The sequence below is a fragment of the Ursus americanus genome, chromosome X (assembly GCF_024610735.1).
Source record: "Ursus americanus isolate L20-20 chromosome X, mUrsAme1.1.p, whole genome shotgun sequence".
In the NCBI taxonomy this organism is placed as follows: domain Eukaryota; kingdom Metazoa; phylum Chordata; class Mammalia; order Carnivora; family Ursidae; genus Ursus; species Ursus americanus.
The window spans coordinates 121,848,163-121,874,348 of NC_142164.1; the positions used below are offsets into that span (position 1 = coordinate 121,848,163).

A 26,186-nucleotide genomic window follows, 5' to 3' on the forward strand; every position below is an offset into this window, starting at 1 on the left:
TTTTTGTTGTTGTTGTTTTGTCTTGTTTTGTTGTGGGTTTTTTTTTTTTTTTTTGTAGTGTCATAAAAGTAACTTTAGGGTAGGAATAAATGCAAGTGAAGGCACAGGGAGAGGGGCTCTGGACGAGGATACGCCGTGTAACGGGTACGCTAGTCTCTGGGACTCACCGATAAACCCCACACCACGGGCAGCCATCGTAGGACAAACCCCACACCACGGCATCCCCCAGTCTATCACACAGATGAGCTCCTTCATCTCAGTAAAATGGGGTGGGGGTTGGGTCCATCTTGCAGAGGAGCAAACTGAGGCACAGACACGTGGAAGGATTCACCCGGGGTCCCAGAGCTGGAGAGTGGGACGCCCCGGGTTTGAACCTGGCACCTGTCCCCAGAGCCCGATCCCACGTCTCCGCGGGAGCCCAGACTGGGTTTATGATTCCTGCCTACAGTCGGCGGCTAAGTCCCTCACGGAAGGCGTAGGCTGGCCCACCCGGCAGCTCTCCCTTGTCTCCGTGTGCCCTTTGTGGGGACACGCTTCTGCCGTGAAGATCACCCTGAGTGCAAGTGAAAAACCATCAGAACGCCAGCCAGCCTGTCCCCCTCCTCGTCGTCGCCAGTCCCCACAAAGAAGCAGGCGGGGGGACCTCTCGGGAAAACGATGTTCCGTTAACTGGATCCTGGAAGGGTCCTGGGCAAATGGGCGACCTCCGATAGCGGTCTGGGGATGCACCTGTGTTGGCTCGTAATTGTGACCAAAGCACCAGGTGATGGGAGGATGTCGTCAACGGGACGGGGAAGGATGTGACAGGTGCACGGGGACCCTCCGTGCTATTTGGGCGACCTCCCCATGAGCCTAAAACGATTGCATAATAAACCAGCTCTTCTTTAAAGAACGAGATGCGTGGCTCGTGCACAGACGTGACGGGATCTGGGGGGAAATGTCGAGCTCAACCTATCAAGAACTGACCTCCAAAATACGGGGGTTGTTTTGGGCACGCTGTCCTGGGTGAGGCCACCCGGCGATCAGAACCGCCATCAAGGGGCTGGCTGGTGGGCAGCCATAATCCAGAGAGGCTCCGTGAATTCAGGGGTCTGGGGGACTGGGATGGACGGGCACAGAGATGGGAGGAAAGGGGTAGGATTACGTGCATCCTGCCGTCCTGGTTCTCGGGCTCTCTGCGGGGAAAGCACCAGGGACAAAAGAGGCGGCCACTGTGATCTGTATGGAGGGTCCCCAGGCTCTGGGAGCTGGCTCCTGGGCCCCCAGCCACCTCCCCAGCCCCCAGGTGCACTGCAGACTCTGGGTTCCTGCCTGTGTATTACGACACGGGCTATGGGCATCTATGCTTCGAGCCCCTATCCCGTGCCTCATAGGAGATCAGCCAGCGCAGGACATTAAGGGGGGAAAATGAGAGCTAACAGTGCCACCAAAATACATCATAGGCTGTCATGTTGAAATACGTCTGTGCCATATATATACAGACACATGGCACGTACATACACATACGTATGTGCAGTGTGGGTTTCTATGCACGCATGCATATTCCTCTGGGGACGTTTCTGGTGGTCACAACCGTGGGGGGACACTACTGGCATGTGGGAGATAGAGACAGGGACACTGCGTAGCACCCTACAGTGCCCAGGACGCCCCACATCACACTGTCAGCCCCAGATGTCAGCAGTGCCCAGGCTGAGAAGCGTGGACCTGGTATGAGAGACTCTGTCCGTCCGTCCGTCCGTCCATCCATCCATCCACCCACCATATCTATCTATCTATCTATCTATCTATCTATCTATCTATCTATCTATCTATATTTCTATCCATCCATCCATTCTTCCATCTATCTATCCAACCATCCATCATCTATCCATCATATCTATCTATCTATCTATCTATCTATCTATCTATCTATCTATCTATCAATCATCTATCTATCATCTCTATTCATCCATCCATCTATCCATCCATCCATCCATCCATCAATGCATCTATCGCTATATCTATCATCTACCTACCTACCTACCTACCTACCTACCTACCTACCTACCTATCATCTATCAATCATGTCTATGGTCAGCGTTCTCAACCAAGGGCTATTCTGTCCCCGGTGGACCCGGGGCAGGATCTGGAGAGAATTGGGGCTGTCACAACCTGAAAGGAAGGCACTGCCATCTAGTGGCGGAAACTGGGCATGCCGCTAAATATCCTGTTGAGCACAGGACGCCCCCACAAATATGAATCATCCAAGCCCCCCAAATGTCAGTAGTGCTTAGACTGAGAAGACCCCCCACCACGTTAGCAGGAGAGAGTCTCTCTCTCTCTCTCTCTCCCTATCTACCTGTTCACCCATGTATCTGTCTGTATGTGGCAGGGTTATCAACCAAGGGCTATTCAGCCCCCCCCAAAGGGGAACCCCATCTCTGCCTCTCGATTGCCTCCCGGGGACCACCCCACTGTGCTCTCGGGGACCCCCGTCTCCACGCCCCCACCGCGCCCCGGGGACCCCCATCTCCGCACCCCTCATGCCCGCGCCCTCCACCGTCTCCCGGGGTCACCCCCATCTCCACACCCCGTGCCGCGCTCTCCCGCTCTCCAGGACCCCGTCTCCGCTCCCCCACTGTGCTCTCAGGGACCCTCATCTCCGCGCCCCCACTGTGCTCTCGGGGACCCCCATCTCCGCACCCCCCATGCCCGCGCCCCTCCACCGTCTCCCGGGGTCACCCCCATCTCCACACCCCGTGCAGCGCTCTCAGGGACCCTCATCTCCGCGCCCCCACTGTACTCTCGGGGACCCCCATCTCCGCACCCCCGCCGCGCCCCCGGAGACTCCCCCCTCATCTCCGCACCCCCTCCACCGCCTCCCGGGAACCCCCCATCTCTGCGCCCGCCCCCCACGGCTCCCAAGGGGTCCCGCGACGTCGGGTTCCCGGAGACTGTTCGCAAGGACCTCTGCCCCAGCCCCTCGGCGGGCGCAGCTGGTTTGGGGGCGCGGCGCCGAGGGGACGCGCAGCCTGGGGTCCAGACCAGGAAGGCAGGGGCGGGGCTCCGGTGGGGGGGCGGGGCCTGAGTGGGGCGTCCCGCGGGCCTGGGCGGGGCTCGGCCTGGGCGGGGCTCCGGCGGGACGCTCGGGGAGGGGCCTGAGCGGGGCCTGGGCGTGGCGTCGCGCGGGCCGGGGCCTCGTTGGGGGCGGGGCCTCACTCGTCGCTGGGCGCGGGGCGGGGCTCCGGCGGGAGTGGCGGGGCCTGGGCGTGGCGTCGCGCGGGCCGGGGCCTCGTTGGGGGCGGGGTCTCACTCGACGCGCGGCGCGCGGCGCGGGGCGGGGCTCCGGCGGGCGGGGAGGGGGGCCTGGGCGGGGCGTCGCGCGGGCCTGGGCGACGTTGGGGGCGGGGCTTCACTCTGTCAGGAGCGTGCGGCGCGCGGCGGGGGATCCGGCTTTGGATCGAGCTGCGGGCCCCGTGCGGGGCGCGGGGGTCGGGGGGCGCCATGGTGCTGAGCCCAGTGATCGGGAAGCTGCTGCACAAGCGCGTGGTGCTGGCCAGCGCCTCCCCGCGCCGCCGGGAGATCCTCAGCCACGCGGTGAGCGAGCGGCCTGCGCTGCGCCTGGGCCGGGGTCTGCGGCGGGGCTGGGGCCGGGGGTCCGGTAACCTGGGGGCTGGAGCCGGGGGGACGATGGGGGAGCCCTGGGGTCAGGCACCTACGGACCTGGGGACCTGGGGGGGCCTGGAGCCGGGGGCTCTGGGGGCCTGGGGGTCTGGTGACCTGGGGCTCTGCTGCCTGGGGGACTGGAGCCGGGGGCCCGGGAGCCTGGGGCTCGGGAGCCTGGGGCTGGGGGTCTGGTGACCTGGGGCCTGGGGCTGGGGGTCTCGTGACCTGGGGCTCTGCTGCCTGGGGGCCTGGAGCCGGGGGGAGGGGGGAGGGGGACGGGGGGGGCCCTGGGGTCAGGCGCCTACTGACCTGGGGACCTGGGGAGGCCTGGAGCAGGTGCCCTGGGGCCTAATGACTGGGGACCTAGTGATCTGGGGGCCTGGGGCTGGGGGTCTGGTGACCTGGGGCTCTGCTGACTGGGGGACTGGAGCCAGGAGCCCAGGAGCCTGGGGCTGGGGGTCTGGTGACCTGGGGCTGGGGGTCTGGTGACCTGGGGCTCTGCTGACTGGGGGACTGGAGCCGGGGGCCCGGGAGTCCGGGAGCCTGGGGCTGGGGGTCTGGTGACCTGGGGCCTGGGGCTAAGGGTCTGGTGACCTGGGGCTCTGCTGTCTGGGGAACTGGAGCCGGGGCCCGGGAGCCTGGGGGCCTGGAGCTGGGGGGGACGGTGGGGGGGCCCTGGGGTCAGGCGCCTCCTGACCTGGGGACCTGGGGGGGCCTGGTGACTGGGGACCTAGTATTCTGGGGGTCTGGTGACCTGGGGCTCTGCTGACTGGGGGCCTGGGGCACCTGGTGATTGGAGGTCTGGTGACTGGGGTTTCTGGTTCTAATGCTGAGGGGTAGGGAAGGGGCTGGTGACCCAGGGACCTATTGACCTGGTGGCCAGGGTCTTGGGGCCAGGGGTCTGGAGACCTGGGAGGTGGGTGTGGGTGGGTTGGGGTGGAAGGAGGTGTGGAAGGGGGACGTGGTGTTGACTGGGGGATCTAGTGATTGGGAGCCTGGTGCCTGTCAGCCTATATCTAGGGCCTTGGGGATGAGGAGCCTGGTGCCACATGGTCTGGTGACCAGGGATCTGCTAACCCAGGGAGGTTGTCTGCTAACTGGTCCCTGGGGCCAGGGGCCTTGGTGACCCAGCAGGACCTGGTGCCGGGGGACCTGGTCACTGGGAGCCTACTGACCATCGGGGCTATGCTGGGGGGCCCAGTGACAAGGGCCCTATGACTGGGGTCTAGTGACCAGTGCTCCAGGCCGGGAGCTGGGGGACGCAGGCTGGGGAAAGTAGGACTCTGTGATCTGGTAGCAGGGATCTGCGACTGGGATCCTGGTTGGAGCCATGGCTTAGTGATTCAGGGTCGCAGTGACTACACTAGTAGCAGTCTGTACGGTCTGGGACCAGAGTCTTCAGGCCAGGCCGAGTGGCCGAGGACCTGCTGGCCAGGGGTCTGCCAGCCTAAGACCATGTCTGTGCCCGAGCTGGGTCCTTCCTGGAGCTGGTACTGGGGGAAGGGACAGACCCAGAGTGGAGGGGACATGGTCACAGTGGGGATGCCCTGTCTGGGGAACGGGGTACTGGAGATAGGAGGAGATGCAGACCCCAGAGGCAGGCAAAGTTCTGGGTGGGAGTACGTACAGAGTGAGGGGTGCTTTCAGTACCTCCAGAGGAGGGCTGGGGAGTACAGACCACAGGAGGGCTCACAGAGCAGTCTAGGGGAAACGGGGTGTAGGAGGTCAAGGACCAAGGAAGGGGCCCCTCGGAGAGGTGGGGGCAGGGATGGTCAGAGCCTCACGGGAGCTCTGTCGGGGGATGCCTGTGGGGCGGGAGAGTTTGACCCTCTGTGTTCAAGGCCCACATTCCTGTCCCCACCGACACCAAAGTGTCACTCTCTGCATGACCAGCTCCCCACGGGGGACGGCCTTGCCTGTCCACACGTGTTAGAGGACCACAGTCAGTCGTCTGTGGAATTTTGTGCAGGCGGGATGGACAGCTGTTTGTTCACCGTGGGTGGGGGGGTGAAGTGCCGGCCCCAGGGACGCTCTGGGAGCCCTTTGACCCCACACAGCCTCAGACCCCAGTGTCCCAACCAGATTTACCTGCTGGCCTCTCTGTGGCTGCCCCGTGTACCGATGTCTTCCTGCCAGGTCTGCTGGGCCCCAGCCAGCCCCCGCTCCTCCCCGGGCAGCCCGGAAATGGCACTGGTCAGTGGTTGGTGAACACTGGTCAGTGCCTGGCTTCTTCCTGGCACGTGGGAAAGGCCACACGTCCTGTAAAAGTGGCACATGGTGCTCAGGGTCCTGTCGACCCTCAAGACCCCGTTCTCCCCTCTTCCAGGGTCTCAGGTTCGAGGTGGTTCCTTCCAGGTTCAAAGAGAAGCTTGATAAAGCGTCCTTCCCCACGCCTTATGCCTACGCCATCGAAACAGCCAAGCAGAAGGCCCTGGAGGTGGCCAGCAGGATGCATCAGGCAAGGGGGCTCTGCTCCTGCGTCTTTCGAGGGTTCTCTTGCTGGGAGGGTGGTTTCGGGTTTTCGATATACATGTCGTAAATAAATGCCATTTACCGTATCCTATACAATTATTGTGGCTCATCTATGAATGAGTGTTGCCATGTAGCATACAATTATAATTAATATAATATATTCTATATTCTATATTAATATATAATATGTTTCATATTATATATTAATATAATAATATAATATATTGTATATATTATACATAGTATAATTATAGTATATAGTTATATATAGTATAGTTATATATAATATATATTTTATATATTTTATATGTTATATATAATGTATAATATAACCTTTGATAAGCTTATCAGCCTCTTACTGTGTAATATGCTGTTGGGATTAACTGAAGGGTATCATTTATCATAAAGAATTAATGTAGATTATTTATTACTATGTGCACCTATGTAATATACAATTAATATAACAGTATCACTTATAATAGTGAATATAGCTTATCTGTTTCTGTATATTACTATGTAATATTGTAAGTAATATAACAGCATCACTCATGATATAGAGTTAACACCCAGGGTCCTGGGATCGAGCCCTGCATTGGGCTCCTTGCTCAGGGGGACCTGGTTCTCCCTCTCCTCACAGCTCAGTGCTCTCTCTCTCTCTCTCTCTAATACATAAATAAAGTCTTAAAAAAAAAAATGATACACAATTAACAGACCTGAACAATTATTATACATTATTATATAATACACTGCTGTAATGAGTATGACATCGTCATTTATGTTATAGAATTAATGGACCCAAACTATTATTATATGTTGCTATATAATATACTATTGTGATGAATATAACGGCATCACGGTATAGAATTAATGGACCTGAACTATTATTATACATTACTATATAATATAGTATTGCAATAAGTATGACATCGTCATTTATGATATAGAATTAATGGACCCAAACTATTATTATATGTTACTGTATAATATACTATTGCAATAAGTATGACATCGTCATTGATGGTATAGAATTAATGGACTCAAACTATGACTATACGTTACTATATGATATACTATTGCGATGAGTAGAACGGTATCACGGTATAGAATAAATGGACCTGAACTATCATTATACATTATTATATAATATAATATCACAATGCGTATAACTTCATCATTTATGACACAGAATTAAAGGACCCAAACTATGACTATACGTTACTATATAATATACTATTGCGATGAGTAGAACGGTATCACGGTATAGAATTAACGTACTTGGACTATGACTGTACGTTACTATATAATATACTATTGCGATGAGTAGAACGGTATCACGGTATAGAATTAACGTACTTGGACTATGACTATACGTTACTATATAATATACTATTGCGATGAGTAGAACGGTATCACGGTATAGAATTAACGTACTTGGACTATAACTATATGTTACTATATAATATACTATTGCGATGAGTAGAACAGCATCATTTATGATACAGAATTCATGTGGATTATTATTGCTAAGCCTTATAATAATATCCTATTGCAATTAATATACTATAGCAAATGCAGTGTACTTCATGCTATAATAAGGATTGGTACAAATAAGCAAGTATTGATCAATTGGTTTTCGACAGTGGAAAGGTCAATATTTAAGGACAACCTAAGTTCAAGGTTCTGCACAAATCCCAGATGCGTGTGGTCAGGCCCAAGCCTGAATTTTCCACTTGGATGTATTGTATTGTCCAGAGTACCTTTTCCTCAACTTACATTGAGCGGGTCAAAAAACCAGCTTTGTCCTCCCCCTCCATAGGGGAGGATTTGGGGTCACACCCATGTCCTTGCTGGGGACATTGAGGACACTCACATCGTATTTGCTGATGTAAGACTGGCCTCATCCCCACCTGTCAACATCACCAGCGTATTTGTGCAAGACCCATGGGGACATCGCTTCTAAAGCTGGGTTGGGATTTCTTGCAGAAGGACCTCCGGGCCCCGGACATTGTCATCGGAGCAGACACCATCGTGGTGAGTCTCCCCTCGGGGCCCCTTTTCTGACCTCCAGTTTGGTTTGTGTGTCCTTGGTGACTGAAATCAAGGTGTGGACAGTGAGATCTGGTTAGCAAGAGTGGATCCGTCCCTGGTTCTCTTGCAGACGGTCGGGGGGCTCATTCTGGAGAAGCCAGTGGACAAGCAAGATGCGTACAGGATGCTCTCCAGGTGGGTGTGGACTGTGGTGCCCCTGGGAAGCAGCACTGTGCACCTGGGGTGGGGATAATGTCCGGAGCGGGATCAGGTCCTCAGGTTAGGGTCCCGGGCAGGGTCAGCACCAGGGTGGGGATAATGTCTGGAGCGGGGTCAGGTCCTCAGGTTAGGGTCCCGGGGTGGGGTCAGGTCCCCGGGTTAGGGTCCCAGGCAGGGTCAGCACCTAGGGTGGGGATAATGTCCAGAGTGGGGTCAGGTCCTTGGGTTAGGGTCCCGGGCAGGGTCTGCACCTGGGGTAGGGATAATGTCTGGAGTGGGATCACGTTCTCGGGTTAGGGTCCCGGCCAGGGTCTGCACCTGGAGTGGGGTTAATGTCCAGGGTGGGGTCAGGTCCTCGGCTTAGGGTCCCAGGGTGGGGTCAGGTCCTCGGGTTAGGGTCCCAGGCGGGGTCTGCACCTATGGTGGGGATAATGTCCAGAGCGGGGTCAGGTCACAGGTTAGGGTCCCAGGCGGGGTCTGCACCTGTGGTGGGGATAATGTCCAGAGCAGGGTCAGGTCCTCAGGTTAGGGTCCCGGGCAGGGTCTGCACCTGTGGCGGAGATAATGTCCAGAGCGGGGTCAGGTCCTCAGGTTAGGGTCCCGGGCAGGGTCTGCACCTGGGGTAGGGATAATGTCTGGAGTGGGATCAGGTTCTCGGGTTAGGGTCCCGGCCAGGGTCTGCACCTGGAGTGGGGTTAATGTCCGGGGCAGGGTCAGGTCCTCGGGTTAGGGTCCCGGGCAGGGTCTGCACCTGGGGTAGGTATAATGTCTGGAGTGGGGTCAGGTCCTCGGGTTAGGGTCCCAGGGTGGGGTCAGGTCCTCGGGTTAGGGTCCCGGGCAGGGTTCAGGTCCACGGCCGTCCATGCCTGGGTCATGTCTGGAGTGGAGCCTGTGCCATGGAGGAGTTTGCACTCAGCCTCCCTGGCCACCCTCCTGCTTGTCCGTGTGTGCGTGAGCTTTTATCCCTGGTCTCTTGTCCCCATCCTAGTGGTGGCTTCCCCATGCCCACTTCTGTGTCACCGGCTTTCCCCACGAGCTTCTGCCGGGGCAGTGGGCAGACAGGCAGACGGGCAGTCTCCGCCCCAGCCAGGCATGCCCACCCCCCATCTCAGGGCATCTCAGCCCCTGGGCCCTGCCGTGTCCCGTACCCTGTCTTACTTTGCTGCAAGACCACAGACAGACGCAGGCTGAGAGGGGGCGGTGGGAACGTGCTGTAGGGCACGGCTCCCGCGATGGGGATACACACGCCATGTCGATTGCGTCTTGCAGGTTGAACGGGAAAGAGCACAGCGTGTTCACGGGCGTCGCCATTGTCCACTGCTGCACCAAAGGTATAGCGCCAGTGTCACCCTCCCCAGGCCGGCGGCCACCGCGGGAGGAGAGCAGGCGTCCCCGTGGACCCGCGTCCTCCCTCCTGCCTGCAGAAGTCGGGGCTACATGGAGGCCTCGGAGCACCTGAGAGACAGGGGCTCAGCCGCCCAGCGTGACCCACACCAGTGCTGCCCTCCAGGCCTCCCGGTCTGGAAGGCAGAGGGGGTTGGCTCAGGCCGCCCAGCCTGAAGTCACACCAGGACAAAGAAGGTTTTTTTTAAAAAAGGACCCAAACCCCCGAGGATTCGTTGTAAAAGCTGTTTTGCATAATGTGCCCCACGGGCCGAGCTCGGGGCTTTCCAGCCTCACAGCAAAGGCCTCCGGGCCAGCCCGAAAGTTCTGTTCTTGCAGGAAAACCCCAGCCCCTGCTGGTCTGGGTCTGCAGGTTGCAATTTTTTTATCCCCCAAACCCCAGGCCCCCTCACTGCTCTGAGTCTGCAGGTTGCAACTTTTTTATCCCCCAAACCCCAGGCCCCTCGCTGGTCTGGGTCTGCAGGTTGCAACTGTCTTATCCCCCACACCCCAGACCCCCCTGGGTCTATGGTTTGCAACTTTTGTGCTCCTCGCTGGTTTTGCTTTCTTGACTTTGTAACTTTTTTTTTCCCCACTTGTACCCTCTTGCCCCCCCGATTAACAGTTCCCACCTGAGTTATACTCAGAGCAGGGGCAGATGGTCCCCCCTCTCCTCCAACACACAGAGCACAGCTTTGGGGCCCTGAGGTCACGCACCCTGACCGGCAGCCCTGTGTTGCAGACGGCCAGCTGGACATGGAGGTGTCCGAGTTCCACGAGGAGACCGCGGTGAAGTTCTCCGAGCTGTCCGAGGAGCTCCTGTGGGAGTACATCGACAGTGGGGAGCCCATGTGAGTCCCTCTTATGGGGACGCTAATCCCATGTGTCCACGTGCCACCCTCATGACCTGATCCCCTCCCAAACGCCCCACCTCCTAACACTGTGGCCTTCGAGGTTAGATCTCAATAGATGAATTTGGGGGGGGAGAGGATACAGACATCTAGTGCACAGTAGTTGTGTTACTGTCCCGATCACAACGGGGGCTCAGTGGGCAGTGCAGGGACCCGGGTGATGTCGTGCTGGAGGAGCCGCCGGGGTCAGGGGCTCCAGGCAGGGCTGGTGTCAGGACCTGAGCTGCCCTGTGCTGGGACAGTGGATGAGAACAACCCACAATGGGAGAAACAGTCTCTTTCTTCAGTGCTGCCGTCAGGTGCAGGTGGCTGCACGAGAGAGCACACCTGCTCCCCGTTCTGTTTCCCCCCACGGCACGGGGCGGGCGAGGGGCAGGTGCATGGGTGCAGACGCCAGCGGTGGTCTCACTGCCGAGGGCGCCCCGAGCCGACACCTCCTGCCAGTTTAGGGACTGGAGTCCAGGGGAAGCAGAGGAGGGAGGGTCGGATGGAAAGCACTGGGCTCTAAGTCAGGGTCCAGGAACGGGTCTTTGAAGTGCCCTCTTCTATCCGTAAGGAGGTCTCGGCAGAGGCTCCGGGGCCACAGATGCAGATGTGCACAAGATCACGGTGGGGTTGGGGTCCTCACTGCACTGCCCCCAAGACTGCCATGCCCCAGGCCTGGTGTGGGAGGCAGTGACCCCTGGGGACCGCTGGGGACACCTTGTATCATCCCTGGTGGGACCGAAGGATTACATAGGAGTTTCTCTGGAGCCAGACTCATCACTGAAGCGGCCTGGGGTGATCGCTGGGCTCCTGCCGGCCATCCCGTCTGATCGTGTGCCACGAAGCCATCCACCGGCCACCGGCCTTTAGCCTCGAGACTTTGATTTCTCCTGTAATCATCCACCCCCTCTCCCTCCCGCCCCGTTCTGCTTCCTTCCCTCCCGCTCAGGGACAAGGCCGGTGGCTATGGGATCCAGGCACTGGGCGGCATGCTGGTGGAGTACGTCCGCGGAGACTTCCTCAACGTCGTGGGCTTCCCCCTGAACCACTTCTGCAAGAAGCTGGTGGAGCTGTACTACCCGCCCCGCCGCGAGGACGTGCAGCGGGTCAAGCACGACTCCATCCCTCCTGTCGACACCTTCGAGAACCTGAGCGACGTGGAAGGGGGCAGCTCAGACCCTGCTCAGGGCAACGACGGTGGTGGCCACGGAAGGACAGAGGGGGGCGGTGACACAGGACAGGCTTCTGCTGACAGACGGGGACCAGACTCTAACGGGACAGTGGAGACCCCGCCCCCGTTCCCAGTGGGCCTTCTAGAACTCATAGACGGCTTTAAAGCTTCAAAGGTACCTGTCTCCGTGTCCTGGGGCAGCCGTAAGAGATGACCGCAGACTGGGGAGCTTAAAACCACAGACATTCATCTTGCCCCAGCTCTGGAGACCAGAAGTCTGAGATCCAGGCGGGGCAGGACCGCTGAGATCCAAGCGGGGCAGGACCACTGAGATCCAGCCGGAACCGGGGCGTGCTCCCCATGAAGGCTCCAGGGGAGGGTCCTCCTTCTTCTTCCAGCTTCTGGGGCTCCAGGCATCCCTGGGCCGCTGGTTGTGTCCCTCCCGTCTCTGCCTCTGTCTTCACGTGGCTTCTCCTCTGTGTCTGTGTCTCCTCTTCTGTGTCTTGTAAGGACCCCTGTCATTGGATTTAGGGCCCTCCTGATCCAGGATGAGCTCATCTCAGATCCTTCCCTTACTCACATCTGCAAAGACCTTATTTCCAAATAAGACCTCTGTTTTCAGGTTCTAGGGGTCAGGACTTTGGCCTATCATTTGGGGCCAGTGTTCAGCCCATAAGAGTGTCCTCAGTGACGTTCTGCCTTTACTAAGTGGCTTGGCACAGAGATAGTGACTTGGGGGGTCACAGAGGCCATGACCTGATTTCCGGGGGCACACACCCTGGTGTGTGAGACGTGCTCTGGGCTCCGGTGGCTGAGGCCTGTGCACAGCTGGGGCGAGGCGTCTGTGGGTGTCTGACAGTGAGCAGCAGTCTCATGACCCCAGCACGGGGCACACAGTATGTCACTCACAGGACTCTGCCCTGCCCGGGAGACGAGGCCAGAATGCTGACCATGCAGCAGCCCCAGGGTGCCCAGCATTCCCACTGGCCAGGTGGCAGGTGGACACAGGCACTGGCTCACCAGCTGGCTGGAGGGATCTGTGACCTCATCGTGTTATGGCCTTGGGATCCTGGACAGTTGTCCCAGCCAGAGGGTGTCTCAGGTGGGGTGGGAACCCACAGGCCACTGGGTGCTCGCTGATGCCAGGTCAGTGCCTGTGGCCTCTGCCGTCCTTTCTGCGCGGTCACAGACACTTCCGAGAAACACCCGGGTGCCCAGGCCAGACTAGAGAGCGTCTCAGGGAGAAGCCTACCTGGTCGTCTTCCACCATCCCCGCCAAGGACAGGACTGGCAGCGGCCGTCCCTGTGCTCCACCCCTCCACGCCCACATGGCTGTTGCGTGTTCTCTATGGCCTGCTGCTGCCCCTCTCAGCTGACCTTCCAGCTGCCTGAGCAGCTCTGGGCTTCTGAGAGACAGCAGGGAGGCGGCCCTCCCCGTGCCTGGCCTCTGCAGGGGCCACGTACGTGGCTCTGTGGATGCTGGGTGGGGCACTGGAGACTGCCCCCTCCCACACTCCACCCCTGGCCACCTCCCCGTGACGGCCTTGTCTGGGGCAGAAGCTCTCATGATTAGGAGAGGTGGTTAAGCTGTGTTGTATCTCAAAATACCAAGTTTCCTTGCAAATAAGACTTAAAACAGGGTCAACAGCATTGCACCATTACTCGATTGAGCTATACTGTGGTCCTGGCATCAACCTATCTTCTGTGATCTATTGTTTCTTTTCAAACATTGTATCTATCCATTTGATGGGGGGTGGGGGGAACACAAGCACGGGGAGCAACATAGAGAGGGAGAAGCAGGCTCCCCATTGAGCAAGAAACCCGATGTGGGGCTCGATCCCAGGACCCGGAGATCATGACCTGAGCTGAAGGCAGATGCTTAACCGACTGAGTCCCCCAGGCGCCCCTTCTCTGATCTGTTTATCTACCTACCTACCTACCATCAAAGTATCATTCTATCTACCTATGTACCTATGATCAAACGATCTGTCAATTATCTGTCTGTATATCTATTTATCACCTATCTGATCTATTATCTGTCTACCTACCTAGCTGTGTATCCATATGCCCACCTTTTCCATTGCTCACCTTACAAAGGTATCCCAGGGGTCAGGTGAGCTGACCAAGCCGAGGGGCAGTAGGAAGTCTGGGAGCACGTGTCACCTTGCCAGGTCCATGCCAGTAGATCTGGAAGCAGCTCTGCGTCGGGCCCTTCATGAACATGCATCAGTTATCACAGTCGGTTTTGGCATTACAAGCTGAGAGGAGCGTGAGTGAAGGTTATCAGTTACTGGAGGGTATGTGTCCTGAGCTTCGTAAAGACTCTGCACCTGAGGACAGCCCTTTGTCTCCAAATACAGTCACATCCTGAAGTCCTGGGAGTTAGGGCTTCAACATACAGATCTTGGGGGAAAATAATTCAGCCCAAAATCACAACACGTTGGTTTTTCTCCCGTGGGACAGTTTTTCTGCTTGGTATTCACTGATGTGCTTTTGCCTTGTGCAAACCTGGTACCAGCGGAAGCCTCAGTCCACTGTTCTCTGGAGAAGTTTCCGTTCACAAGTGAAATACTTGTGACAGCTTTGACCTCCATCGTTTGGGTCTACAGGAGTCAAAAGTGCTGGACAAGTCACGTAGTAAGTCTAAGCGTACTTGTTTTTAACGGACAGGCCCTGTTCACGGCTTGCAAGCTGAAGGTGTTTGATGTTCTAAAAGATGAAGCCCCGTTGAAGGCCGTGGATGTTGCAGGCAAAATTGACGCCTCTGTGTGTGGAACCGAACGGCTCCTGGATGTCTGTGCAGCCCTGGGATTACTGGAGAAGACAGACAGAGGTAAGAGGACATCTGAGCTGTCTTGCTGAGAATCTTTGCAGGTGGAAGCAAGTCACCAAGTGAGGTGGCTTCTAAGGCAAGGCAGGGAGGACCAGACCCTCAGAACGTGGCTTTTCTCCAAGGGAAAGAAGCAGAGGATGGAAGAAAGGAGATGTAGGTGTGCATGGGGAAGGGGGGTGGTAGGTGTGTGTGTGTTAGAAGAGTGACTTCTTTATGGGCTCTGCTCTCAAAGGAGCTGTATCAGTCAGGGTTCACCAGAGAAACAGAACCAGAGGGACATACAGATACGTGTTTGTTTTTACTTACTTAGACAAACGAGATGAATGGGTGCATACAAATAGATAATAGATTGGTAATAGAGGGGAAAATAGCTACGTAGATAACAGGGGATCTGGATGGATAGACTGATGGGTGGATAGATGATGGATGAAGGCAGGAAAGAAGGAGGGAAGGTAGGATGGAAGGATGGAAAGATAGGAAAGTACACAGATGATTGGGTGGATGGATGGAAGGACAGAGATAAAAGGACAGATGGATGGATGGATGGACAGGTGGATAGATGGGTGGATGGATAGGTAAGTAAGTAGGTGGATGAATGGAAGGAAGGAAGAATAGATGGGTGGGTAGGTAGATGGATAGATGGATGCATGGATAGATAGGTAGGTAGATGGATGAGTAGACGTATGGATGAGTGGATGATGGATGGATGGATGGATGGATGGATGGATGGATGGATGGATGGATGGACAGATGGACAGATGGATAGGTAGGTAGATGGATGAGTAGACGTATTGGTGAGTGGATGGATGGATGGACAGACAGGTGGATGAATAGATGGATGGATGGATGCATGGATGGATAGGTAGGTAGATGGATGAGTAGACGTATGGATGAGTGGATGGATGGATGGATGGATGGATGGATGGATGGATGGATGGATATATAGATGGATGGATGGACAGATGGATAGGTAGGTAGATGGATGAGTAGACGTATTGGTGAGTGGATGGATGGATGGACAGACAGGTGGATAAATAGATGGGTGGATGGATGGATGGATGGATGCATGCATGCATGGATGGATGGATAGGTAGGTAGATGGATGAGTAGACATATGGATGAGTGGATGGATGGATGGACAGGTGGATGGATGGGTAGATGGATAGGTAGGTAAGTGGGTAGATGGATGAATGGATCAATGGATGGATGGACAGGTGGATAGATAGGTAGGTAAGTAGGTAGATGGATAAATGGAAAAAAGGATAGATGGCTAGGTAGGAAGATGGATGGATGGATGGATGGATGGATGGATGGATGGACGGACAGGTGGATGGATGGACAGGTGGATGGATGGGTGGATGGATAGGTAGGTAAGTAGGTAGATGGATGAATGGAAGGAAGGACAGATGGATAGGTAGGTAGGTGGATAGGTGGATGGACAGGTGGGTAACAATGCGTTTGCTGTAATGAACCACACTTTTGAGCATGGTCTCAGAGCATGTCCTATAGATGGTCCCTATGGATGGCTTGGGAATGACAGGGGTTTGAGGGCCCCAGGCAGGAGAGGCACCTTCACTTCTGTGATAAGGAGGAAAGCGGGGTGCTGGCAGAAGCCCCAGAAGCTGCCCTTTGCACAAAGTCCTACAGACATGTGGTTACGATTTGGAGCCTAGAAAGCAACGCACCCCGATCATTGTAATGATGTTCTCCTCTATCAGAACGAATGACTGAACCCAGAGAAAGTTCTGGTGTGCAGACTTTGAGTCACCCGGGAGCTTCTTCTCGCACATTTTCACTGATGCCTGGCAAGGTTCTGCAGACAAACCCTGTGAACCGTTCCCAGACGTGTGCATGGGGCACTGCTGCTCTTCCAAGGGTCTCCAAAGTAACGACATTTAGGTGTTACAATGAATGCAGTGCTCTTCCATATCTCCGATGAATACAGGCCACGGGGCCTTCCGTTGAGAGATCGGGGTCTCCCCCACCATCACCTGTACCCCCAACCTCCCATTCTCCAGATGCGAGTGTCCTGGAGGGGCTCCCAGGGACCAGATCCTACAGACGGCCCAGCTGGGTGTGAAGAGGGTGGAGAGAGGAAGGGCTCCGACCGGTCCAGGCTTTCCAGAGAAACAGAACCTGTCGGGTATAGACCTGCAGGTGTATAGCAAGGAAGTGGGTCATCCAGCTGTGGGGTGATTGAAAATCAAGACACAATGGCCCTGAAGTCTTGAGGCGGATTTCCTTCTTCCTCAGCCAGAGCTCATCCCTGCTCTTAACACCTTCGACTGATTAGACGGGGCCCGCCCACATTGTCTAAGGTCGTCTGGTTATAGGTGTCAAAACACCCTCCAGGGCAACATCCTGCCTGGCCTTGCATTGAAGAATTGGGGACTGTGGCCCAGCCGAGTGATCGTCCCTGGGGCTTTGGGGGGGATTGACCCCTGGGAATGTCCATGTGTTTGGGTAACACAGGAGTCCACCTGCGTGCTGGGTCTGGGCTGTCTCCCTGTGCAGCCCCCCTCCCTGTGCAGCTGAGCACGTGCTCAGCTGAGGTTTGCGCGTCCACGTCAAGGATGCCACGCCGTCGCTCCCCCCTGCTGTGGGGTCTGCTGGGGCGTTCCCGTGGGGAGCCCCCACCATGCCTTGTCGCACCAGGTTACCGCAACACGGAGCTGACAGATCTGCACCTGGCTTCGGACGGCGAGTATTCTCTGCACGGCTTGGCCATGCACAACAACGACCACTTCTGGAACCTGTTCGCAGACCTGGAGCTCGCCGTGCGGGAGGGAGCCGACGCGGCTTTCGGCAGGAAGACGGCAGACCCGGTTCAGGTACCGTAACTCCAGACATTCCTTTTCACATCGCGGGCGTATTTTGCAAAAGGAGCGACGGGTACAGAACCCATCTCCTGCCGGCGGGTTAATCGGGCGGCACCTGTTACAAAACCACGGAACGTTGGCCTCCATGATAGTAGGAACCGTCCGGGGAGGCCACGGCTGGCTGGCGTGGATGGGGGGCAGGGTGGCTGGCCGCTCACGGCTCCGGTGACTCCACAGGCACCAGGTAGCACCCGAGAAGGGAGAACGTTTGTAGGACGGGGCTCCGAAGGTTGCACGGGGTTAACACACCGTGCGGTTAAAAAGAAGGGACCCTGTTAGTCAAGCTCACGGTTTGCAAAGCACTTCCTGCCTGTCTCTCCCTTGTTCCCCTTTCCCATTCCAGGATCCTCTCGGGGGTCCAGTGCAAGACTGCGGTGCATCCTGTCGGGCCCTCCGCCCCCGGCCACAGGTCTGGGTCTGCAGGGCAGGACCCGATGGGGTGCTTTGGGGTGCCTGTGGCCATCTGCGGCCTCGCTCCCGGGAAGCGTTTGCTGAGGGCAGAGACATAGGGCATGGAGCCAGGCTGTCTGCAGGATGCAGGAGTGAGCCCCTAGACCACTGGTCTTGTTGGCTTGTGTCCGGTCTGGGGCACGGGGACGGAGACAGTCGCAGAGCGCAACAGGCGACGGGGCTTCCAAACAGCAGACATTTCCTTCTCATGGTTCTCGAGGTGACGTCCAAGGTCAAGGAGTCTGCAGATTCGGGGTCTGGGGACCCCTGCTTCTCGGGTCATACTCGGCTGACTTCTTGCTGGGTCCTCACAGGGTGGAAGGGGCAGGGGGGTCTCTGCAGTGGGGGCTGCACTCTCATGACCTGGTCACCGCCCCCCCCAGACGCCCACCTCCTAACACCATCCCCTTGGAAATTAGGGGTGGGGAGTTGGACACAGAGTCATTCCGTCCCCAGCAGAGACAGAGACACAGAGACACCCACACTCAGGTGGAGACAGTGGAGAGAAGCCGCAGACAGGGTCCCAGGGTACAGAGCGGGGCTGTCTCAGCCTCAGCCCAGGGAGAAAGCAGAGCTGGGGGGAGGCCGGGAAGAGGGCAGGAGGGACCCACGTGAGGGGTATGCTGGCTCAGGTGTGCTCCCTCTGGCCCCGTTGTCCCTGTGGGATTCAGGGACGCCTCCCGCATCTCCCCACCCGTGTCCCACCCCACAGCGCTGGGCAGCCCTGGGAGAACTGGCCCCAGGCGGCACCCCCTCCCACCGGTCACTGTCCCCAACAGGGGGACCTCTGTCCTCCCTCCCGCCCTGCGAAGGCCCCCACCATGTGTGGACCCCACGGGGGAGCTGGGCAAGGGGCTGTTGTCCCTGACTTCTGATCAGACTCTCAGCAGCATGGTGCCGGCTGCAGGGGGCCCTGGGAGACCCCACCCCCTACCCCCTCCTGCTCCTTGTCCAGGGAGACCCTTCGTGGGGTCTGGGGCCTCCAGGGTGACCGTCCCCGATGACTGACTTCAGATCCTTAGACGTGGGCATCTGTTAGGATTAGGACGGGTGGCCTGACCCCAACCCACACCCACACGGACCGCTGTGCTGGACGCGGCCCTGCCCCCACCAGACCCCACCCCCGTCTGCCCTACCCAACCCTCCACCTGCCCCACCAGCCCCTCCCCCACCCAGGTATGCCTCACAGGACCCTCCAACCACAACCCGGCTCTGCCCCACCCACCCCCTCCTTACACCACTCTGCTCCGCCCCACCCCCTTCTCACCAGGCTCTGCCCCTCCTGGGCTGGCTCTGCCCCACCCACCCCCTCCTTACACCACTCTGCTCCGCCCCACCCCCTTCTCACCAGGCTCTGCCCCTCCTGGGCTGGCTCTGCCCCACCCACCCCCTCCTTACACCACTCTGCTCCGCCCCACCTCCTTCTCACCCGGCTCTGGCTCACTGGCCCCCCTTCCTGGCCCAGCTCTGCCCCACCAGACCCCGTCCCCACATGGCTCTGCCCTAATGCTCCCCACCCCGGGAGCCCTGCCCAGCTCTCTACCTGCAGAAACGCCTGGTGGCACCCAGCCAGGGTGCAGGAACCACCCCCACCCCCACCCCGGGCCTCCGTGTGGCTCTCCTGAAACCCCGTTCCGTTTCAGAGCAAGCCGGCCAAGCTGCAGTTCATGCGGGCCATGCACGGCCTCGCCAAGCTGACTGCTCACCAGGTGGCCACGGCCTTCGACCTGTCCCGGTTCACCTTGGCCTGTGACCTGGGAGGTATGTAGCCCCACCCCCACCGCCCGCCAGGAATCAGGTGCAGAGGGCTCCGTGTGATTCTTGCATTAAGTCATGCCTACCTCATCTGCTAGTAAGATGTCCAGAATGCGTTTACCTCTTTACGAAACACGGAAAACCTGAGTCTGGCCGTGGCGGGGTTTGTGCAAATACTCCCACTCCCAGATACTCGAGGAGGTTCTGGTAATGGGCAGGGACCCCCATAGAGGTTATAGGACCCTTTCTGGTGGCTGCTGAGTGGGGGAGAGGATCGCTGACCCTGTGTGCCCCCATCCCATCAGGTCTAATTATGCCCCATATACTTCCTACCGCATCCCAGTCCCTTCCTTATCCTAGGACAGCAGACAGGGGGAGCAGATGCCTTCCTAAGGGATACAGTGGGATTGGGGTCCCAGGGGAAGCCCAGACCTACCAGCTTTCATTTCCCTGTCATCTGCACACCGCTCCTCCTGGTGGCCCAGAGTGGCTGCTGTGGCACCAGCCTTCGCATCTATATTCTTGCAGCAGAGAGGAGATGGTAAGAGTGCAGCCCCTCACAGCTGGACTCTGATGCTCCCTCCATGAGGCTGCTCCCACCCCTGCTTATCTGCACTGGGCCAGCACGGGCTCTCTCACCGGCTGTCGAGGTCCCGACCTTGAGAGGCCCCGAGGCCTGCATGAGACAGCACAGGTCTCTGCCACCGGCTGGCTTGCTTTCACGGTGCTGGCCTCCATCTGTGTGCTCAGCCATCATTCTGGTTTTGCCAAGGTTGAATTCGGGAGACCGGCAAGGGTTTCCTGAGCTCCAGGCGGGTCGGGTCGCCAAGTGTGTGTTTGCATTCCCGCAGGCTGCACAGGTGCCCTGGCCCGAGCGCTCACCCGGGAGTACCCGCGTCTGAAGGTGACCGTGTTTGACCTCCCGGAGGTCATCGAGCACGTCACGTGTTTTCAGCCCGAAGGACGGCAGACGGAGCGGATCAGCTACGTGCCAGGTGAACGCCTGTTAGCCTTTGCCGTGAGTCAGTGTTTGCCAGCCTTACGTGTTTCTGCAAAGGAGCGTCCGTGTCTGTGTGCATGTGTGTCTGTGTGTGTGTTCAGTGCATGGGTCTGTGTGTGTCTATGTGTGTTTGCATATGTGCATATCTTTTTTTTTTTTATAAAGATTTTATTTATTCGACGGAGATAGAGACAGCCAGCGAGAGAGGGAACACAAGCAGGGGGAGTGGGAGAGGAAGAAGCAGGCTCCTAGCGGAGGAGCCTGATGTGGGGCTCGATCCCATAACGCCAGGATCACGCCCTGAGCCGAAGGCAGACGCTTAGCCGCTGTGCCACCCAGGCGCCCCTGCATATGTGCATATCTGTGTGTGATGTCTTTGTGTCTGTCTCTGGGTGTGCGTGGGTGTGCAAACGTGTATCATCTCTGTGTGCATGTGTGTGTTTGTGCACGTACATGTGTGTGTCTTTGGATACATGTGTGACCACATGTACATGCGTGTTTGTATGCACCCAAATGTGCACCTGTGTGTATGTCTCCATGTTTGTGTGCCTGTGTATGCATGTGTGTCTGCACACATATACATGCATGTTGTATGTGTGCATGTGTGTGCATGCATGTATTTGCTGTCTCTGCGTGAACATGCATGGGTGTGTTGTCTGTGTATTTGTCTCTGCATGTGTGTGTGTGTGCGTACATGTGTATGTTGTCTGCATGTGCATGCAAATGTGTGTGTCTCTGCACGGATCTGTGTATTGTCTGTGTGTGTGTGCGCACACGTGTGCATCTCCAAATCACGTGAACGGGACCATGAGCCGCCGTGTCCTTGGCATTGGAAGCCGTCCTGGTGGGAGAGCAGGTGGGGACCTGGAATGGCAGACACGGGCATCTCCAGGCGTCTACAACCAGCCAAGGCCACAAAAGGAAGTTACACAGAAGCAGGAAACCCTTGAGTTAGACGTGAGGTAGAACTTCCAGGGAGCAGCCGTTGATGTGGGAGCAGCTGGAAAGAAACCCTTCCCACCCTGAATCTCATGAGGGCCGTGGCCCGGCCCAAGGACAGACATGCTGGCGGGTCCAGGGACTCAGGCTCGCATGTTTTAGGGCTTAGGATACAATTCTCCCCCCATAGGCAGTATTCCTTCTGCTCCTGCAGTTCCGGGGAGCGGCCCACCCCCGAGTCTGGCAGGTGCAGAACTGGCCCGGCGTCCCTGACGGGCTCCTGACGTCTTGTCTTCACACCAGGTGACTTTTTCAAGGACGGCCTCCCGGAGGCAGACCTGTACATTCTGTCCAGAATTCTGCACGACTGGCCGGACCACAAAGTGCGGGAGTTGCTGAGCCGCGTCTCAAGCAGCTGCAAGCCAGGTGAGACCGTGCCCAGTGGGTCCTTCCTGCAACCGCAGACACCGTTGTCATTTACAAAGGAACGAGCCGTGTTACAGACAGCCAGGATGCCCCCAGCTGGTCCCCAGGCGCCATTTCCCATCCCCCTGACGACGTGCTTGATCCACAAGGAGGGTGGCGGGAGCTCTGGGAAGGTCTCACCTGAGTCCCCTTGTCCTGGACCCATAAAGCCAGTGACCGTGTCCGTGCTCTCGGGCCCTAAAGTCTCCTGGATGCTCCCCCGGCCGTGTCCCTCTGTGCACACAGGCTGTGGCTTCTCTGAATGCTATCCTGGGCGTCCCGTGTCCCCCGCGCCGTGTCCAAGCCACTCAGGGCCGACGTGGCCCACCAGGCCGCAGAGTGGGGTGCACCCAGCCCCCCGAAGCCCCTTCCCAGCCCCTCAAGGTCCCAGTCCCGTAAAGCACGGCCCTCATTCCCGTGTCCTGTGCTCCTGGCGTCTTGCAAGGCACCCCTGTTCCCTCCTTGCGGACTTAGGGAACATAAACGATACAGCAATTCGCGGGTCCTTTTCTACACCGCGTCTTCTACTCCACAGGCGCCGGGAAACGCCCCACGTGTTTGATCTCCTATTTCACACACAAAGCAAAGGTAAAGTGCAATGGGGTGTGTGTGTATAGAAATAGAGAGATTTATTGCAAGGAATTAGCTCATGTGATTGTGTAGCCTGGGACGTCTGAAGTCTACACTGTGGACAAGCTAATGCTGCAGCTTTAGTCCAAAGACCGGCTGGAGGCAGAATTTCCTCCTCCTGCGGGAGCTCAGTCTGTTTTCTCTTGAGGCCTTCGACTGATTGGACGAGGCCCACCCACGCTATGGAGGGCCAGCTGCTTTACTCAGACTGAACTGTGACTCTCATCCAGAAGGAACCTTCGCAGGAACCCCCAGAAGGATGCTCGACCGTGTATCTGGGCACCATGGCCAGGCCGAGATGACCTGTAAAATTAAGCATCACGCCCAGCTGTTGCCCTGCAAGGGTCTGATGCTCCGCAGAGCCGGAAAGGCCGTCTCTGGTGGCTCGCAGCTCAGACACAGGGCCCGATGGAAGGCGCACAGGAACGTTTTATTCTGGACAAGGGTCGGCTGGCATTCTTGATGCCTCCTGTCTACCTCTTCCTCCAGGGAGCCCTCCATGTGTCGGCCGCTCTGTGTCCCCGACCCCAACTCCCATCCTCCAGAGAAAAGCCCCCTCGCTCAGCTGTCATGGGGGGGGGTCTCCTAGCTCCAAGAGGTGCCAGCAGCTGCCGAGCCCCCACTCCTCGCAGGTGCACAGGAATGCAGGACTCGAAGACACGCGTGGGGACCGGGGGACAAAGCATCAACAAACAGGCTCGTGGAAGGCAGAGGGTGGAGTCTGTCCCTCCATGCACAGAGCGTGGCCACAGGAGCAAAGAAGAGGAAAGTTCTTACAAATGAAGAATCAGGCGGAGACGCGTTGGACCTACAGCCGTGGCGTGGGAAATGAGACGATTCGGGGTTCCAGCCAGGAGCCCAAACTACCAGTTCACGTGTGTAGATAGAAAAAAAAAATACCATAGGTATTTGTGGACTGAAACCAGGGAGACTCCCACCCGCCCCCTGCCATTCCTAGGAGGCTCCTGGAGACATTCTGGAGTGAAGTACAGATGGATGCCAGGAACCGGGACACTAGGAGGGACTGGGGGGCAGGGAGAGGCCTCTGGGCCGGACATGCAGACGCACAGACACATGGACACAGATGAGCTCTGGGTTTGGAAACAGTATTGCAACGTGTTGACCAATCCGCTGGAGTATTCGGGAACATACTAACATAACAAGAGCTGCACAGAAAATTAAGCAACGTCTGTTAAATGAGCAAATTTCAGTGCCAAGAAAGGCGACGTAGTTAAGCCATCCTCGTTGGTCCATATGGTAGGATGACTTGTTCAACCTGCCCCCTGCCCCCCAAATCTATGTCCACTTGGAACATGTGAATGGGACCTTATGTGGAAACAGGGTCTTTGCTGATGTGATAAAGGATGTGATCCGGGATCAGGGTGGCCCTAAATCCAGTGACAGGGGTCCTTTCAAGAGACAGAAGAGCAGACACAGACACAGAGGAGAAGCCACGTGAGGACAGAGGCAGACATGGGAGGGACGCGGCCACCAGCCCAGGGACGCCTGGAGCCCAGAAGCTGGAAGAGGCAGGAAGGACCCTCTCTTGGAGCCTCTGGAGGGAGCACGGCCGTGTCCCGCCTGGATCTCAGCGGCCCTGCCCCGCCTGGATCTCAGCGGCCCTGCCCCGCCTGGATCTCAGCGGTCCTGCCCCGCCTGGGTCTCAGACTCTGGTCTCCAGAGCTGGGAGAGAGTACATGACCAGACTGTGTCATTTGTTGCTGCAGCCCCAGGACACACATGCTGTCAGTGAGAGGCAGGTTTTCACCTGGCCGTACCCATGTCACATGGACACTCAGGCTGACCGCCAAGAAGAATGTGGCCCTGGGAGGACTGGTTTCTGCCTGTTTCTTGCCTGCCGTGTTCCCAGGTCCTGGAACAGAGCCCAGCCCAGAACCGTCGCTCACAAAACGGAAAACGAAAGAGTCCTAAAACTGTAGTATCCCCCGGGGAGCAGGTGGGGTTGAGGATTGAGCACTGGGTCATTCCGCACCTGCCTGGGGAGACGGTTAGGTTCCAAGGAGTGTTCATACTGCGGAGGGTTGGCTGGAGAGTCGGGGAGAGTGCACGGCTGCATTGAGGGTTCTCCCCCACCCCCCAGGTTGGGCTGGAACCGCTCGGTAAATTCTCAGGAATGCTGCCAGCCCGCCTGTTCATGCTGACTTGTTAGCTTGAACTTGGCCACGAGACACGTCCTTACAACACGGACACTGGCAGCTGCTCGGACCCAGGGCTTCCCTCCACCCCCAGAGCTGGGACTTCAGTGGTTACCTGCACTTGGGGCAGGAGGCCTGGGGGCTGCAGGACAGAGCGTAAAGTGGCCAGTTTACTTATCTGTGGGTCTCAGTTTGAATGCACACTTCAACTGCTTAGTGCCAGCCAGGCTCCTTTCCAATCCCAAGGCCGTTGTGTTCCCAACGCTTGGTTTCTCCATCCTTTGAGAACGCTTTTGGAATTAGAGACGCAGACAGACGCATGTAGGGGCGCGTATACACACGTGCGCGCGCACACTTTGTTCCTGAAGCGCTCAGACTTTGTGCACCGATAATCCAAGTGTTCCTGGACCGGGCGGGGCTGGTCCTAACCCCACTCCAAGGCAGGTGCCGTCCCGGTTGTTTAGGGGATTCCCAAAGCGAATGCGTGCTCCCTGCTGGGATCTCGGGTTCCTACACCCAGAGTTCCTGACTTGTTTCCGCACACCGTGAACCCATAGTGCAGCCCCGTGCTGTGTCCGCGTGCGCTAGGCATGCCCGAGGCTGGGCCGCGAAACTGCACCCTGAGTCTGTGTTTTCCCCTCGTCCTCGCCTCCGTGTCTCTCTGTCTCTGTCTGTCCCCTTGGGGTTCTGGTTCCCCAGGCTGAGGGGCAGTGTCCTCACCCTCCCCGCAAGTAGTCCCGACCTCCCATCCCCCTGGAAACCTGCCGCCCCATCTGGGCTCCCCGCTGAGCGTTACGCAGGACTCCAGCCTCCCCGCAAGTAGTCCCGACCTCCCGTCCCCCTCGAAACCATCCACCCCACCGGGGTTCCCCGCTGAACCTTGCGCACGACTCAACCTGGCTGTGTTGTTTGCAGGCGGTGGCATCTTGGTGGCTGAGATGGTCCTGGAGGAGAAGCCAGCGGCGCGGGGCAGCCTGCCCGCGTCCTTGAACCTGCTGGTGCGGACGCAGGGGAGGGAGCGCAGCCTGCCCGAGTACCGCAGGCTGCTGGAGCAACATGGCTTTTGTGACGTGCAGCTGGCGCACGTGGGGGACGGGCTGGACGTGATCCTGGGCACCAGAGCCTCGCCACCCTGAGCCCGCCGGCATCAGACGCTGCTCTCCCAGGAGGCCGACAGGGTCCCCTTCCCCAGGGTTTGCCGCCGGTACAACGATGACTGCAGCTCGCCCGCCGTGTAACCAAACAGATTAAAGCAGCGAAATGCA

The 26,186-nt window shown here is 57.5% G+C and overlaps 1 protein-coding gene across 1 annotated transcript; it reads left to right on the plus strand.

The window, feature by feature from the left end:
• Positions 1-3,390: 3,390 nt before the first annotated feature.
• ASMTL (acetylserotonin O-methyltransferase like) lies at positions 3,391-26,186 on the plus strand. Its single transcript, XM_045813637.2, has 13 exons — positions 3,391-3,576; positions 5,972-6,103; positions 8,101-8,148; positions 8,276-8,340; positions 9,634-9,695; positions 10,490-10,598; positions 11,593-11,989; positions 14,485-14,647; positions 17,303-17,478; positions 19,620-19,737; positions 20,583-20,726; positions 21,974-22,096; positions 25,837-26,186. Exons 1-13 carry the CDS (start codon positions 3,484-3,486, stop codon positions 26,055-26,057), a joined length of 1,851 nt encoding a protein of 616 aa, XP_045669593.2. The 5' UTR covers positions 3,391-3,483; the 3' UTR covers positions 26,058-26,186.